This window comes from Mus pahari, chromosome 2, assembly GCF_900095145.1.
Source record: "Mus pahari chromosome 2, PAHARI_EIJ_v1.1, whole genome shotgun sequence".
NCBI classification, from domain to species: Eukaryota; Metazoa; Chordata; class Mammalia; order Rodentia; family Muridae; genus Mus; species Mus pahari.
Window position 1 is genome coordinate 23,990,420 of NC_034591.1, and position 15,556 is coordinate 24,005,975.

The 15,556-nt window shown below is 42.2% G+C and overlaps 1 protein-coding gene across 3 annotated transcripts in view; it reads left to right on the top strand.

The window, feature by feature from the left end:
* Dnajb6 (DnaJ heat shock protein family (Hsp40) member B6) overlaps positions 1-15,556 on the top strand; it is a 49,646-nt gene that overhangs the window by 10,298 nt on the left and 23,792 nt on the right. For 2 of the 3 annotated variants that reach the window (XM_021190183.2, XM_029534797.1), the window contains exons 2-5: positions 2,392-2,482; positions 4,478-4,587; positions 5,944-6,006; positions 7,050-7,160. In XM_021190183.2, the coding sequence (XP_021045842.1) occupies positions 2,418-2,482; positions 4,478-4,587; positions 5,944-6,006; positions 7,050-7,160 (349 nt within the window). In that variant the 5' untranslated portion in view covers positions 2,392-2,417. Of the gene's footprint in view, positions 1-2,391; positions 2,483-4,477; positions 4,588-5,943; positions 6,007-7,049; positions 7,161-9,896; positions 10,002-11,107; positions 11,557-15,556 lie in introns of those variants that run through there. The other variant, XM_021190184.2, reaches the window with a different exon arrangement.

The following is a 15,556-nucleotide window of genomic DNA, read 5'->3' on the forward strand; positions in this document are numbered from 1 at the left end:
GCCACACCCAGCTTGATGTTTGTTGGGATAGTTCCTTAACTTTGTTTGGTGATCTGTACCTTATTTCATAACTCCTTACCTCTCATACCTGACACTAGTCAGTACAATGAGTGATTCTTGTCTTAATTTCCTTGCTAACTTAGTAGAGTCCCTTGTGGCTGGTACTGCCTAGGGGATTACACTTTGAGTCTCAGTATTCACTGAAAAGAGGGTAGCCCAAAGGATTCTTTCTGCAGGAGTAAGGACTGAGGGCCTGAAGATGTTTTGAAAAAGTGATTTTCTTTATGTGGTAGGTATGACAACATTGAGGTAGTCCAGGTAGAATTTACTAGAGAAAGACATGTTGGGTGGAGTAGGAGGCTCAAGAGTTAAGTTTTGGTCATGTTCTATTTGAAACAACATGCTCAGTATCCAAGTGGCTATTTTGTGCAGTCATGTGCCTGTTTACTGGGTTAGGCTTCCATTTGGGACTCAGGGTGTTATATAATGGGCGGTAGATGGTGAGATTTGGCTTTGAGCATGTTTCAGTGAGGAAGTTGATCATAGAATGCACATCTGAGAAGATAGGAGATTTGGGAAGTCAGGAGAGCCCTCAAATGTATTAGGCTTAGGAGTTCCTGAGCTTAAATCAGGTGATTTCAAATGATGAGGTAGGGCAGAAGTGAAAACCAGTGAGGAAAGGCTGTGAAGAAATACATTCACCAGCATTCAATTTCAAGGGGTTTGGTGGTTGAGAAGTTGGCAGTTTTCAAAGTGTCTCCAGTTTTCCAAATGAATTGTTTAACTCAAGGAGCACTCTTCATTTAAAGATGGCCAGCATTCAAGTGTTGGCTGAAAACCAGGCACTGCCAGTTGGTGCTATATACCCCACTGCCTTGAAGTTAGGATTCATGGCTGGTTCATTTGGCCTCCCTACTGTCTGCTCTAGTTTTTGCATCACTCATAGTGGAAACACGAACATTGGAACTATTAGATCACCTGGAACAAGGAGAGAGCATGTACTTAGACTCTTACTAGCTTGTATAGTGACTGTTGTCTCACTTTGTAAGGCTCACATATTTGGAGTCAGAAACAGTCTTGAGATTTCTTGTTTTCTAAGAGTGGATTAGCACAACAATGTTTGCCTTGTCTCTATTCCTTTCTGTAGTTACCAGCCTTGGTTTTTAAAATGCTGCTTTAGATAGATCCTTTGCTACAACTTTTGTCATTTAATGGAGTAGAGAGGAAGAGGTGTTGTTTTTTCCCCCTGATGCTGATGACCAAACCCAGGGCCTCATATTTCCTAGGCAGGCTCTCTACCATTGGACATTATCTCCAGTCTTTATTTTGACTTTATTTTGGTTTTTCGAGACAGGGTTTCTCTGTGTAGCCTTGGCTGTCCTGGAAACTCACTTTGTAGACCAGGCTGGCCTCGAACTCAGAAATCCGCCTGCCTCTGCCTCCCGAGTGCTGGGATTAAAGGCATGCGCCACCACGCCCGGCGAAGCAGGAGTTTTTAACCCCAGGGCCCTTATAGTCTTACAATGTACAATGTACAATGATCAAGTGATTGAGACACTGTTAAATGAAATCACATTATTTAGAGAACAGTGAGACCATGTATCAGGTAGTTAGAAGCTGAATGGCTTCCTTGTGCTGCTCTGTGGAGACAGGTGAAGCCGTGCTGTGTTCCTGGATTTCAGCTAAAGAATTTAGCCTGCATGATAGTGTTAGAGCAGTGTTGTGTTGGTTTGGTAGTTGGGTGCTGGACAGAGTGGTTATTTATATAAGACTGGTCAAGTGTATTTTTCCCTTTTTTCTGGGTAACTTAATGCAACAGCTGATGCCATTCCCATGAGAGAGCCATGGTTCTGAGGCCGACATGCTTCTCAGTGCAGAGATAGTGTGTGTTCATCTTTGTAATGTTACCTAATACCTGGTGCAGAAACTCATCAGGGAGGGAAGTAACCAAATCTCCCCAAGTGCATTGTGGTCTAGGAAAGCAGATGTAGCCAGTCCTTTGGTCAAGTGGTACTTGATCTCTGCCTCAGAGACCAGTGACCTGTTTAGTTTAGGCTATTATGTCATTTCCAAGCATTTTTTTTTTCTAGATAGATTTTTGGGGACGCCTCTCCTCCCCCCATTTCTCTGTAGGCCTGGTTGTCCTGAACTTGCCCTATAGATCAGGCTGGCATAGAAATCAGATCTGCCTGCATTTCGCATCTCTAGCACTGTGATTAAAGGTGTGCCCCACCACACGGATAAAGGTCTTACCTAAGATACAGGCTAGTGACTGGCTACCAGAAGTTCTCTCTGGGCCAGTAGGTGCTGAGAAGGAACCGACTCTCATCCGTCCTCTTGTTTTTCACTCATTGGACAGTGTTATCATGGGCTGTATTTTTTTATTTGCAGGATTTGTTCCAACAGTCAGTTAAAACATGGTGGATTACTATGAAGTGCTGGGCGTGCAGAGACATGCCTCACCTGAGGACATTAAAAAGGCGTAAGTTATTCTATTTCTGGGTTGATATTCTGTACCATGGTTCATTGGTAATTGGATAATGTAAAAATTAGGTTTGTTCATTTTATGTGTGAATGATTTGCTTGCCTGCATGTATATATGTGCTCAGTGTTCAAGGAGGTCAGAAGAGAGTGTGTGATCTCCTAGAAATGACTTTATAGATAGTTGCAAACCACCATATGGGTGCTGGGAATCAAACTTAGAATCTCAGTAAGAGCAGCAGGTTCTCTCAGACCCTGAACAAGATACCCACCCTGTACTGGGATCTAATTTAGGAGACTCATACATGATAGGCAGGCACCAGTTTACTGCCCAACACAGACTTAACCCTATGGTTTGGTTTTAGGTTAAAGTGCTAACATTTGTGATCAGACCTGGAGATCATTGGGCATCTATCTAGTTGGTGATCTTTAGGTCCCTATGAAGAAAGACCCACCTAGTCTTAAATGAGATAGATGATTCTTAGGTTGACATGGCTTTCACACACATACATATACATATTTTTGCACACACACACACACACACACACACACACACACACACAACTTGACAACTTATACCATGTCCCAAAATAGAAATATTAATATTGCCCTTGTATGCTAGAGGTCCTGGGTTCCATCTGCAGTTCCTGGTACTATCTATATTTACTTTGTGATAATTTATATTATGCCTCCCTCTCTCCATGGTGTTTCTGAATTCCAGCCTAGGCCTGTTGTCTCCACTGAACTATATCTGTAGCTCTTCATTATTTTTTAAAATGTTGGTGTACACTGGGTACTGGTGGCACATTCCTGTAATCCTTGTACTAGGAGGCAGAGGCAGAGGCAGATCTTGGTGACTTTGAGATAGAGGGTTGGTGTGTAGCCAGGGGCATACATAACCAGTTGAGTCTTAGTGTTCTAGTTTATTTCTGTTGCTGTGATGAAATACCCAAAAGAAACAGTAGGAAGGGGTTTATCATGATAGAGGTCAGGTCATATAGTCATCATTGTGGAGAAGTCATGGCAGAAGCTTTAAACAGCTAGTTACATTATATCTACTATAGTTAAGATAAATGAGTGTGTAGATGGCTGTGTTCTTGATTGTGCTCAGCTTGATTTCTTTGCAATTTAGCGGTCCTGTCTACAGAATGGTGCTGTACCTAATTTTCCCACATCAGCCTCCCTGAGACCATTCTCCAAGTGATTCTAGGTTGTGTCAAGTTAACAATTACAGTTAACATCACTTCTGGGTTTTCATATGCTCCTTATAAGGTTTATACAGGACACTGGATACTTGTCTTAATTCCAGTATTGGACATAACTTCCCCTAATGTTTTGCTTTAGATTAAAGTTGTGTACATACTAGGTGCCCTGTCACTGGCCATACTCTAGCCACAAAAGTTGATACTTCAGTTCTGTTTAGACAAATCTAGAGTAGGTAGCTATTTAAATGTTACTAGGAGTCTGGCTTGTGCTATGGGAGATGTTCTTATATTGATAAGTGGGATATTGGGATGGCTGGGAAAAATAGAAACATGAGGGAATTTAAGTTGTATCTGTATGGCTCAGTGGGCAAGGAGTTGTCTACATTCTGTACATGCTTTACCTGATCACCAGAGCCTATAATTTGGACACTTGGATCATCCTACATACAAGTTTTCAAACTAATTCTTGCCAATTTGTGCTAATATCCGAAATTAGAACTTGCTTATTTCATTCTCAGGAAACAGTGGCTTTACTGCTAAGATATTCTTATACTTAATGGTGTAGCCATTTTCTGCTTAAGGGTAGGTGGTTTTTTTTGTTTTGTTTTGTTTTGTTTTGTTTTTAATTTCCTTTTTTGAGGCGGGATTTTTACTGTGTGGCCATGGCTGGCCTGCAACTCAGTATGTAGAACAGGCTGATAGCAAGTCACAGACCCATTGCTGCTTATGTTAGGTATTAAAATTCCATGGACTTCATATGTACTCAGTATAAACCCTTTTCATCTTTCAAGGTATCGAAAACAGGCACTTAAATGGCACCCAGACAAAAATCCTGAAAATAAAGAAGAAGCAGAGCGGAAGTTCAAACAAGTAGCTGAGGCATATGAAGTGTTATCGGATGGTAAGTAAACCTGAGCTTGTGAAGGGCTCTGAGAAGGGTGCATTAGAACAGGGCTTCCTAGAGAACACAGACACAAAATGTGTTTGCTCCTAGCTAGACTGATCCTCATTCCCAAAGGTTTTAATTTCCTTGTGGACTTTGTATCTGGTACCTGTAACTGTGAGTGCTGAGGGGCTAGAGCCATAGGCCGTGGGCTGTAGACATTTTCTACTGCAGCACAGTATTGGTGATGGAGTTGTACCTACTTGCACAAGGAAGAGATGCTCCAATTTAGACTTTGACTGACAGACAGGCGCGCGTGTGCATGCACACACACACACACACATACACACACACACACACACACACACACCCCACTCTGGATCTAGAGCATAGACATTAGATAGCTCTGTGAAGGTTTTTTGCAGTTGGGTGAAGGTTTAGCTATCAGCTAGGGGCAGCCATCAAATTTGAGTTTGTGGTAAAGGGAAGATTTTGCACCTACAAGGCTGGGAACAGTGCCAGAGACAGGAATAGTATTGCATACATCCTAAGTACTATCCTGCTGGGTGGCCTGGCATGAGTCAAGGCAGAGATATTTAAAAGGTTAGGTACTGATTGACTGATCATAGGAAATAATAGGTCACTGTCTTTAAAAATCTATTTCTAGAAGGAACCTGATCTAAAACTCAAAGAGCCAGCTTATTGGCATACAGCTCCTTGCATTATGTATACTCTTAAGTCTATAACCTTCTCCCCAGTTTTAAAGACAACCCATGAAACTTGAAAAGTATCAATTTCTTTTTTCACTTAATGAAGACATCGATAACTGAAATCCTGCAAATGTGGCAAGGACTCAGTATTGTTTGGGCTTTTGAGCTCTAGTGGCTGGAGCCTGGACTTCAGAGCTTATGTTACTGTTCTTACAAGGGTTCTTAGTCAAGATGGGATTGTTCTTCACTTTTGTTTCCCCTGTTGTAGAATATAACATAAGATTTTTGGGTAAGACAGAAGGATGTGGCAGCTGTGCTGTGTCTGTTCTAGAAGCAGCAAGCAGGGTTTATGCATACCAGCGTAGCACCTGTGAGCCAAGTGAGTGGTCAACTCAGCAGGTCCTGAGTCTGAGCCACAGGACTGGCTCCTTTTATGGTAAATGCTTATCCACGTCCCATTCTACCCAGTGCTTAACATACACCCCCTGGACTTTGTAATAAGCATTTGGAGCAGTTACAAATAAGTTTGCCAGTTCAGGAGACCTTCCTCCTCTTAAAGTAGAGGGCTTTCTAAATAGATGTAGATTTATAATGGGAAATACTGACTGAATTTTGAGGGTTTGAAAACAAGAACTTACCCATACTGTTTTTCTCAAATTTAAAGCTAAAAAGCGGGACATCTATGACAAATATGGCAAAGAAGGATTAAATGGTGGTGGAGGAGGAGGTATGTCAATTTTCTTTTTGGAGACAAAAGGTCTTGACAAGTTTACATAAATTTTTTCAGTTCTTATGATTTGTTTGTTTGTTTTCGAGACAGGGTTTCTCTGTGTAGTCCTGGCTGACCTGGAACTCACTCTGTAGACCAGGCTGGCCTCAAACTCAGAAATGCACCTCGCTCTGCCTCCCAAGTGCTGGGATAAAAGGCGTGTGCCCCTTGCTACTGCCCGGCTTAGTTCTTAAGATTTGTACCTGATAGTCAACAGGGGTTTGCCTTGAAACTGTTGAGTTTGTGTAAATGTGGAGAAACAAACATTTAAAGGAACTGCTTGTTGATCAGGCATGGTGGTACATGCTGAAAATCCTAGCACCTTAGGGGCTGAGGTAGTGCAGTGCCTGTGAGTTGAAAGCCTCCCTGGTGGGTTTTAGATCACTATATGATTGTGATTCTTCTGCAGTAAGTCTACCTCCCTAAAGGGTTAAAATGTAATTTAAAAAAAGGTATAAAAACTGAACTAAAGGAATTTGACAGGAACTTTGAGTTTAAGGCCAGCCTACTTTGCATAGTGAGGACCTGCTTCAATGAAAGGGAGGGGGGAAAACCAACTACACATTTATCAAGTAAGTGGAGATGTCTGCTCTGATAAGATAACCTTACTGTGTTTTTAGCAGTGACACTGCCTATTGTGTGAAAATGGTGCACAGCAGATGAGCTGCTTCATCTTAAAAGGCTTGCTGGGATCTAATGTTGTACCTATGGGGAAATTGGTAGAGTCAATATTCTTGGCTTTCATAAGCCTTTATAATTAATGACAAAAACAGTGGACAGTGGTTTGATTATGTTAAAGCATCATTGTAGACAAAGACTGAGAAATTCATAGACCTTAGAGATCTGAGCACTCATGTGGTCAAATGCTAGGCATGTGATAAGGCTCTTGGGCTTTTAGAATCCCAGATGTGTGGAATATGAAATATACAATAGTTTATGAACAAACAGTTGCTTTGAAATAACAGAATTCATAAGCTAAACACTTTACTGTGCTTGTATAGGTGGAAGTCATTTTGACAGTCCATTTGAGTTTGGCTTCACATTCCGGAACCCAGATGATGTCTTCAGGGAATTTTTTGGTGGAAGGGACCCATTTTCATTTGACTTTTTTGGTAAGTACCTGCTTGGTCCATCCTTTGGTTTGGCCTAGTGAGGGCTGGTGCTACCCTTTGCATTTAACATTGTGTTGTGTCTGACCTCTATCTTTATGGACCAGTGGAGTTCTCAGGCATTTCCTGCCAACCTTTTCAGAGCTTTTGGATTGGTGACTTCAGCAATAAAGATTTTAGGGCATTATTTCCCTCTTCCATGTGTATTATTCTATCATTTGTTTCTGCTCTCAGGTGAATCCATAGCTGGGACAGGATAAGATGTTCAAAATCTGATCTTAATCTCGTAAACATTTATTTCTTGCTTTTGGTGCTCAGGATTTGAAACCAGGATCTTGGATATACTGACATCTTTAGCATTCACCTACTTTCACTCTGCAAGCTAGTTTATTAGTGAGTTTGTGAAATGCACTAAGTATCATAGATGCTGGTCCAGAATAATGGGTTCCACAAACACACCCTTTCTAACTGTTATTGTAGTCCACTGTAGAGTGTGAAGAAACGGTGCAGCTAGAGCAAGGCAGATGGCGTTCTGATGGCTGCTGTTGGATTTTGGGAAAGTAGATTGTCCTATCTCTTGCCTTTAGTCTGATGCCTGTCCCTGGACTCTTGTGCATAGGTGCAGACTTTTCCATGTCCTTGTCAGCTGTCACTTAGTTACTAGAAATTTTCCTTAGGGCTGAGCATTGGTGAGCCCTGGACATGGGAGGTCAGGGTTGAATGTGTTATTGCTGCCTTTCTTTTGTCCTGGTGCACTGAGAGGGAAACACATCCTGTGTGGCTGAAGAGACTTGAACATCACCAGCAAACCCCCAGGAGGAAAAAAAGACAGTTGTGTCTACCAGTGGTAGCAAAGGGAGACAGGTGGGATCCCTGCATGTCATGATGTCATGGGTGTGAAGAGGAACAAGTCACTCTGGAGCTGGTAGGTCTTGGACTTTTCATGTTGTGATACTAAGTTGATCTCAATGGGCGTGTATGTGGAGGGGAGGGAGAGGCAGAGGCTGATTTCTTTTAATCTGCCTTTTAGAGAGAGGTGTTTGTTTGTTTGTTTGTTTGTTTGTTTTTTTAAGACAGGGTTTCTCTGTATAGCCCTGGAACTGTTGACCAGGCTGGCTTCAGCCTCAGAAATCCGCCTGCTTCTGTCCCCCCGAGTGCTGGGGTTAAAGGTGTGCACCACCACTGCCCGGCTAGAGAGAGATTCTGCTTTTGTCTTGTCTTCCCGAGGGAAGGAAAACAGTGAGTGTGTCAGAGCATGCTCACTCATAGCTGAATTTAAATAGGAGAAAGGTTATTGCGAGTGAGGGGTGGGTTGGACCAGCTTGTTTAATGTTTGCAGAAACCTACAGAAAGCTTGCTATAAACAGACGAGTAAGAGGCCAGTGACAGGATTGTAGAGCATTTAAAATCTCGGGACAGTAGACATCAGGAGTAGACAAGAACAATAGCAGTGTCTTGTCTAAATATGGCTCAGCAAGTAAAAGTACCTGTCACCAAATTTGAAGGCCTGAATTCTGTGGTTGAGTATTTATTTGTACAGGAACACACTAATAAGTAAAAGTGTGAAAAAAAATTAAAGATCTCTTCCAGTGGCTTCTACATATTTAAGATGAGCAAAAGTAATTTGTAGTAAGAGAAAATGAACATTTGTTGTATTCTGTGTAACTCTTTAAGGAAACTAAGATACAGCTAGATGTGATCATGCTTAGCTGAAGTACCAGCTCCGAGCTTCAAGGTAGCCTACCCCACCTAGGAATAACCAAAACAAAGCAATAAAATTACTTCTATGTTTTTTTTGTTTTGTTTTTTTTTTTTTTTTTTTTTTTTTTTTTTTTTTTTTTTTTTTTTTCGAGACAGGGTTTCTCTGTGTAGTTCTGGCTGTCCTGGAACTCAGTCTGTAGACCAGGCTGGCCTCGAACTCAGAAATCCGCCTGCCTCTGCCTCTGCCTCCCAAGTGCTGTTTTTTTTTTTTTTCTTCAGAAATGAGTGGTTAGTCACTTACACTACGGTTTGTCATGGGACAGCAGTGTTAAATGGAATCTGTTCCGATGTCTTAGCTGTGGGTTGGTAGCTGAGTGAAAGACTTGTCTTCTTCAGTGTGGGAGTTAATAAGATAAAGTAGACCAACTCTCTGTCTTTGAGGAGGTCAGGTAACACTACATTATCTTGCTTAATTAAAGAAAAAATTGAAACCTGTATTGTGCACATCTTTATAATCTAGAACTTGGGAGATTGGGACAGAAGGATCATGAGTTTGAGGCGAGTTAAGGATACATAGTGAATCACAAAATAACAAAAACTAAAAACTCCAAAACTCACTTGGGGTGCAAGGTAGGACAGGTATTTTGAGACTAGCCTGAGCTACTCTGAGATCCTGTCTAGAAGACAAACAGAAATGAAGGGCTATGGATGTTGGTAATATGCTTGCCTATTATGTACAAACCCTGGATTCTTTCTCTCCCTAGCACTGTCACAGAAAAGAGGCCCATGTTCCTTTTTAGTGAATTAATACTCAAGTGCTTGTTTTCCTTGAGCAAATGAATCTGACACTCTAGTCTTTGGACAGTTCTTTCTGTGGAGCTTTTAATTAGATGTGCCTAAGTTTGTATCAGTAGTAGTGCAAGAAAAAAATGTAGTAGGCTTGCTGAGCCTGTTTCACCCCAGGTATGACTCAGGTAGGCACTTCCTTGCTTTGCCAACATAGTGTGGCAGTGATAATTCTTTAATCCATTCTTATAGGTCTTCTAGGGGACTTCCATTTTCAGGCAGTAAGGATTTTCGCACAGGAAAAGAAGTTGCTCCATGGCTACTACGTGTATGAGGTGACCGTGCAGCCTGCTGGTGGTATGTGGAGTGTAGACTGGGTCTTTTGTGCAGGGCTGGGGGACTTAGTACAGTCAGCAGAGCCCTTGTAAACCCAGTCACAACGTCTATTGATTGTAGCCAGTTACTTTTCAGTTTTTAAGTTTTCATACAACCAACTTTTATATTCCTTTTTTTTTTTTTTTTTTTTTGAAGGGGGGGTTGTGAGCTTACTCTTACAAATATGCTGGATGCAGTATAATTCTTGTGCCAACAACCACAGCTACTTGGGAGGTTGAGACAGAGTCTTTTCTGGGTTTTATAGACCCAGTTCCTATCCCTTCTCTGTCTCTCAAAAAGTAATTTTTAAGATTTTCGTTTTAAAATGTGGCCCAGGCTGTATTTCTGGCTAGCATTCAAGTGCTGAGATACCACAGTGTCTTCGTGTCCTGTTGTAAGGTGTTGTTGAACTACACTCCCTAGAGACCCTAAGAAGGGAGATGCTCTGGAATCCTGCAGGAGCTGAAACACTGTTCCCTGTGCCTGGCAACTTTTCTTGGAAGGCCAGAATATTGACAGTTTCCACAAGGAGCTTAGTAGTGGAGGGAGGTATATGGAATGTTGAGGTTAGCTAACCTTTATATTTCCCAGAATATGGATCTCACTCACAAGTGAACTTTTGTTGAAATGTTGATTGGAGAAAGGGTGTGCATTATTAATTCAAATTAGATCCATCTCTTCGTGTGTTACTGACTCAGGACATCATTACTCTTGTCCTGGTTCTGTAAACCTGGTAATATAAGACTGACAAGGACTTGGCAGTAGTAGGGGTTTTTTGGTTCTACTAATTATGACAGGAAATATCTCTTAGAAAACTGTGTGGGTTCAACTCTACACTTTATTCTCACGCTCAGGAATGACCAAATTGCCTTTGACATTGTTGTTGGCAGACGGTCTTCCCTTTCCCTTTACCACTTATTATGCTCTTTCTTCACAAAGACTTGTGAATCTGGGGAAGGACTTAGTAGTCCACTGGCCCATGGTATGGAGAACCTTGGAAAAAACCTTGTGGGGGAGGGTAATTGTGTGGAGGGTACTTCTTCTGAGCCATAAATTTAATGTAGTGAGTCAGTCATTTTACTCTCCAGGATTCGAGGAAGTGGCCAGTGAGGACTTGGAACCTAGTGAAGAACTAGACCAGCCCTGTTTTGAGGAGTCAGTGGAAGACGCCCTGAGTGACGAGCACAGTGAGGTTTTGGATGTGATATCCAGTGAGGAGCTGGACCTTAGTGAAGATGAGTCAAGTGAAGGCTGTAGCTGGGGCCAGGGCGGACTTCTCAGTGAGGACCTGGACCTCGTCTCCAGCGAGGAGGAAGCCAGTCTCGGGGATGCGGAGGAGCTCAGCGAGGAGTATGAGGAGCTGCTGAGCGAGGAGGAGCACAGTGGGCCGGAACCCGAGGCGCTGCTTGTTCAACAATAAACAAAAAGGAATGGCCTGGGTCTCTGTTTTATAAGAAGGTTTATTTTATTTAAAGTTTATCTAGAATAAAAAAGAATTGCTTCTATCACCACCATGTTGTATTTGGTCAGATTATGAGAGTTGACTTGGAGACCAAGGAGGGGAGGGGTTCAGATGCCCCAGGGCAGTGCTCTTTGTAGGAGGACTGAACTAACAGCGCAGGTAGCACTGGGAGTGCTGTAACAAAGTGATTTAGACAACAGAAACTTCCCCAGAGTGCTGCAACCAAGGTAAAGGTATGCCAGGGTCCCTGTTGGCCTGAGGCAGATGTGCTGTAGGCAGTTCCCAGCTGCTAAGAGGCCTCAGTGAGTCTTCATATCATCTCTGGTACAGCATCATCAGTGACTAATGATGATCCCTGGTTCATAATTCCTTTTGATCTTGATTATTTCAGGGAGCTGGTAGTAAGCCCAGGATCCTTTAAGATGAGATGAGATTCCAGCTCAGTAAGAGAATCTTAGCAGTTGCTTAGGTTTAAATCCTAGTTTATATAGCTTAGAAGCTAGTAGTGCATTTAGAAGTAGAAAATCTTGAAAGCTGGGGATGTTTAGAAAGAAGAGTTGGAAGTTAGGAAAAATGTAATTTCAGAGATCAGTGGTGCTCATACAACAGATGGCTTAATCTTGCATTGGATTGATGACTGCATCTCAGGCTTGATCACATGTATGTCCTTAATTTCTTTTTTTTTTTTTTTTAATAGTCTTTTATTAAGAAGATTTATTTATTTATTATATGTAAGTACACTGTAGCTGTCCTTTTTTTTTTTTTTTTTTTTTTCCTCCCCGAGACAGGGTTTCTCTGTGTAGCCCTGGCTATCCTGGAACTCACTCTGTAGACCAGGCTGGTCTCGAACTCAGAAATCCGCCTGCCTCTGCCTCCCAGGTGCTGGGATTAAAGGCGTGTGCCACCACGCCCGGCCCTTAATTTCTTTAAGGACAAAGTACCACTTCTCTTCCCAGTGGGATTTGAAAGAGAGCAGCAGATAAGATTTAAAAGTATGTAGAGACGTGTATGTTATAGACCAGTTTCCAGTTGTTAAAATGCTACATTTTCATTGGGTTTTAGACCACAGCTTGCCTGCAACTTTCATTAGCTTCCTTGTTCTTTCTAAAAGAAAGATGGTAGATGCCACATTGAATTAGAGACTTCACTGTGCTCTCAAGCTTGTTCTGGTCAGGAAGGAGGAGGATGGAGGCTACTTTGATTCCCCCCTCCCAATATCTGGTTGATTCAAGATTGCTAATATATATTCATTTAAAAAAAATTTTATTTTATGTGCATTGATGTTTTTTCTGCATGTCAAGGTGTCAGATCCCCTGGAGTTGTTGTGAGCTGCCATGTAGGTTCTGGGAAGGGAACCCTGGGCCCTGTGGAAGGGCAGCCCCTGAAGACTTAGCTGAGAAGTTCTGAGGCTTGTGGGTTTCGCATTGAGCAGTGCAGTGGGGCTTTCATTTCCTCTCTAAGGTTTTTCTGTAACACACTTTTTTCCCTCCACGCTTCCCCACTCCCCACATAAGTGAAGAACACAGGTACCTGTTTGGTTGCACAGAACAAAATTTGACTTTTTGAGACAGAGTTACTCCATGTAGCCCCACCTGACCTGGAATTTGCTTTGTAGATCCAGCTGGCCTCAAGTCACATTAGCCTGCCTTTGCCTCTTTCTCCTGTGTGAAGATTAAAGGGGTGTGCATCACGTCTGGCTTAGTTCATTCACTTTTATATTGTGTTCACGACAGTGGACAACTCACGGGTGAGCCCCGCATCCTTGGTGGGCATATCCATGATGGTCTTTGATAGGAGAAGGAGGAGTTGAATGAACCCTAAGCTTCCTGGGGTGGGTTAGGGAACAATGGCAATGCATTGCTCTTTCTTTAATTTATCTTGTGGAAGGGGAAGTAGCAGGTTTACGCTGTTTAAGAGCAATTAGCACAGGAGATAGAAGGAAGTCCTGAATTGTCATCTTAGAACAGCAGACAGTACCCCTTATCCTCCCAACATAGCCATTGGATGCCCTAGCATGTTTAGGGTAGAATTCTGTGATTACTGTATTTCCAGGGTTCCTCATGAAGTAGACTAGTTATAAACAAAATCACTTTAGAAGATGGAAGTGACGCAGTTTGTTTAACATACACAACACCCTTTAATTCTGTCTATCCTGACTGTCAATCTGTGACTCAGTGTGGTGCTCGGCTGTGGTTTGTTTTTTTTTTTTTTTTTCTCTTTTTTGAGACAGGGTTTCTCTGTATAGCCCTGGCTATCCTGGAACTCACTTTGTAGACCAGGCTGGCCTCGAACTCAGAAATCCGCCTGCCTCTGCCTCCTGAGTGCTGGGATTAAAGGCGTGCACCACCACGCCCGGCTTGGTTTTTATTTCTATTAATTCCAAGTAGTCATTTCCCATTCTTGAAGTGTAAAAAGATAACCATTTGAAAAATGGGAGTTGTATGTAATGAGGGAATACTTTAAATTTAACTCCAAGGAGTGGAATTAGTCCTTGCCCTGTATGTCTCCTTAGGATGTTGTTTTTCTTTTTTCTGTTTAAAATTAATTTTGTTATATATTCATTGGTGTTTTGCCTGGATATATGTCTGTGAAGGTGTCAGATCCCCTGGAACTGGATTTAGACCGTTGTGAGCTGCCATATGGGTGATGGGAATTGAACTCAGAACCTCTGGAAGAGCAGTCAGTGCTTTTAACTGCTGAGCCATCTCTCCAGCCTTGGCTAGCTGAGAATTTATAGCAGTTAGCAGTTTTGTGGGGAGGTAGATCCCAGTGAATCGCCCAGGTTGGCCCAGTTCTCGAGTGCTGAGATTTTAATACTATGTTGTGTTGGTAATTTGGTTTTAAAGTCACTCAGAGTTTTTAGGTGTTAGGAATTCCCATGGCATATTCTGCCTCCACCCTTAGTCCCCCACTCCTTTGCTTTTCTGTTTTGGCTTTTGTATTTGGGAGTTGATATGGAAGCATAGGAATATGGAGTGTTTGGGCCACGAGTCATTAGTATATTTCTACCTACTGTGGCAGTTGTGTTGAGTGCATAGTTTACTCCTGAGTGCATAGTTTATTGGTAGAGAGCTCACAGAAACATCAGCTTTCTTTTTTTTTCTTTTTAAAGACTTTTTTTTTTTAAAAAAGATTTATTTATTTATCATATGTAAGTACACTGTAGCTGTCTTCAGACACTCCGGAAGAGGGCGTCTGATCTTGTTACTGATGGCTATGAGCCACCATGTGGTTGCTGGGATTTGAACTCAGGACCTTCGGAAGAGCAGTCTGTTGCTCTTACCCACTAAGCATCTCACCAGCCCCAAACATCAGCTTTCAAATTAGCATTCTGTAATATAAAATGTGGATATTTCATTAGTGTTACATGTTTACCTTGTTTAGGCTTTTTGTTACCTTCTATGTACTCAATGTGTTTTTTTCTTTCTTCCTTTTCTTTTTTTCTTTCTACCACTTAATATATTTTTGAAACTCCTTTGCGTGTTGGTTACTTCAGTGTCATAAAACAGGATCAAAGTTCTTGCTTAAAATATTTAAAAGGTATGGGTGCATGCCTGGTGTTGGCAGAAACCAGAAGAGGGAATCTGATTCCCTGAGGCTGGGAGTCAGTCACCCTGTATGTGCTGGGAATGGAACTCCCTGGATCCTCTGGAAGAGCAGTCAGTACTTTTACCTGCTGAGCCATCTCCAGCCCCTCTTAAAGTTTTGTTCAGTAAATTACACGCAGGTGTGTGTTTTGGCTGTTGGAGGTCAGAGGACATTCTGCAGTTTCTTTTTTATTTTTGGTTTTAGTTTTTCAAGACAGGGTTTGTCTGTGCATATGATGGGGCTTAGCTGGTAAAAAAAGCACCTGCTGTGCAGCCTGATGACTGGAATAAAGTGCAAGGAGAGAACTGCCCTGTGAGCTCCATAAGTACGCGATGTTAGTACCCCCACTCCAAATTGTGTACATAGATACACTTCTGAAGATCTTGGAGCAGGGTGTGGTGGCACACGCCTTTAATCCCAGCACTTGGGAGGCAGAGGCAGGTGGATTTCTGAGTTCGAGGCCAGCCTGGTCTACAGAGTGAGTTCC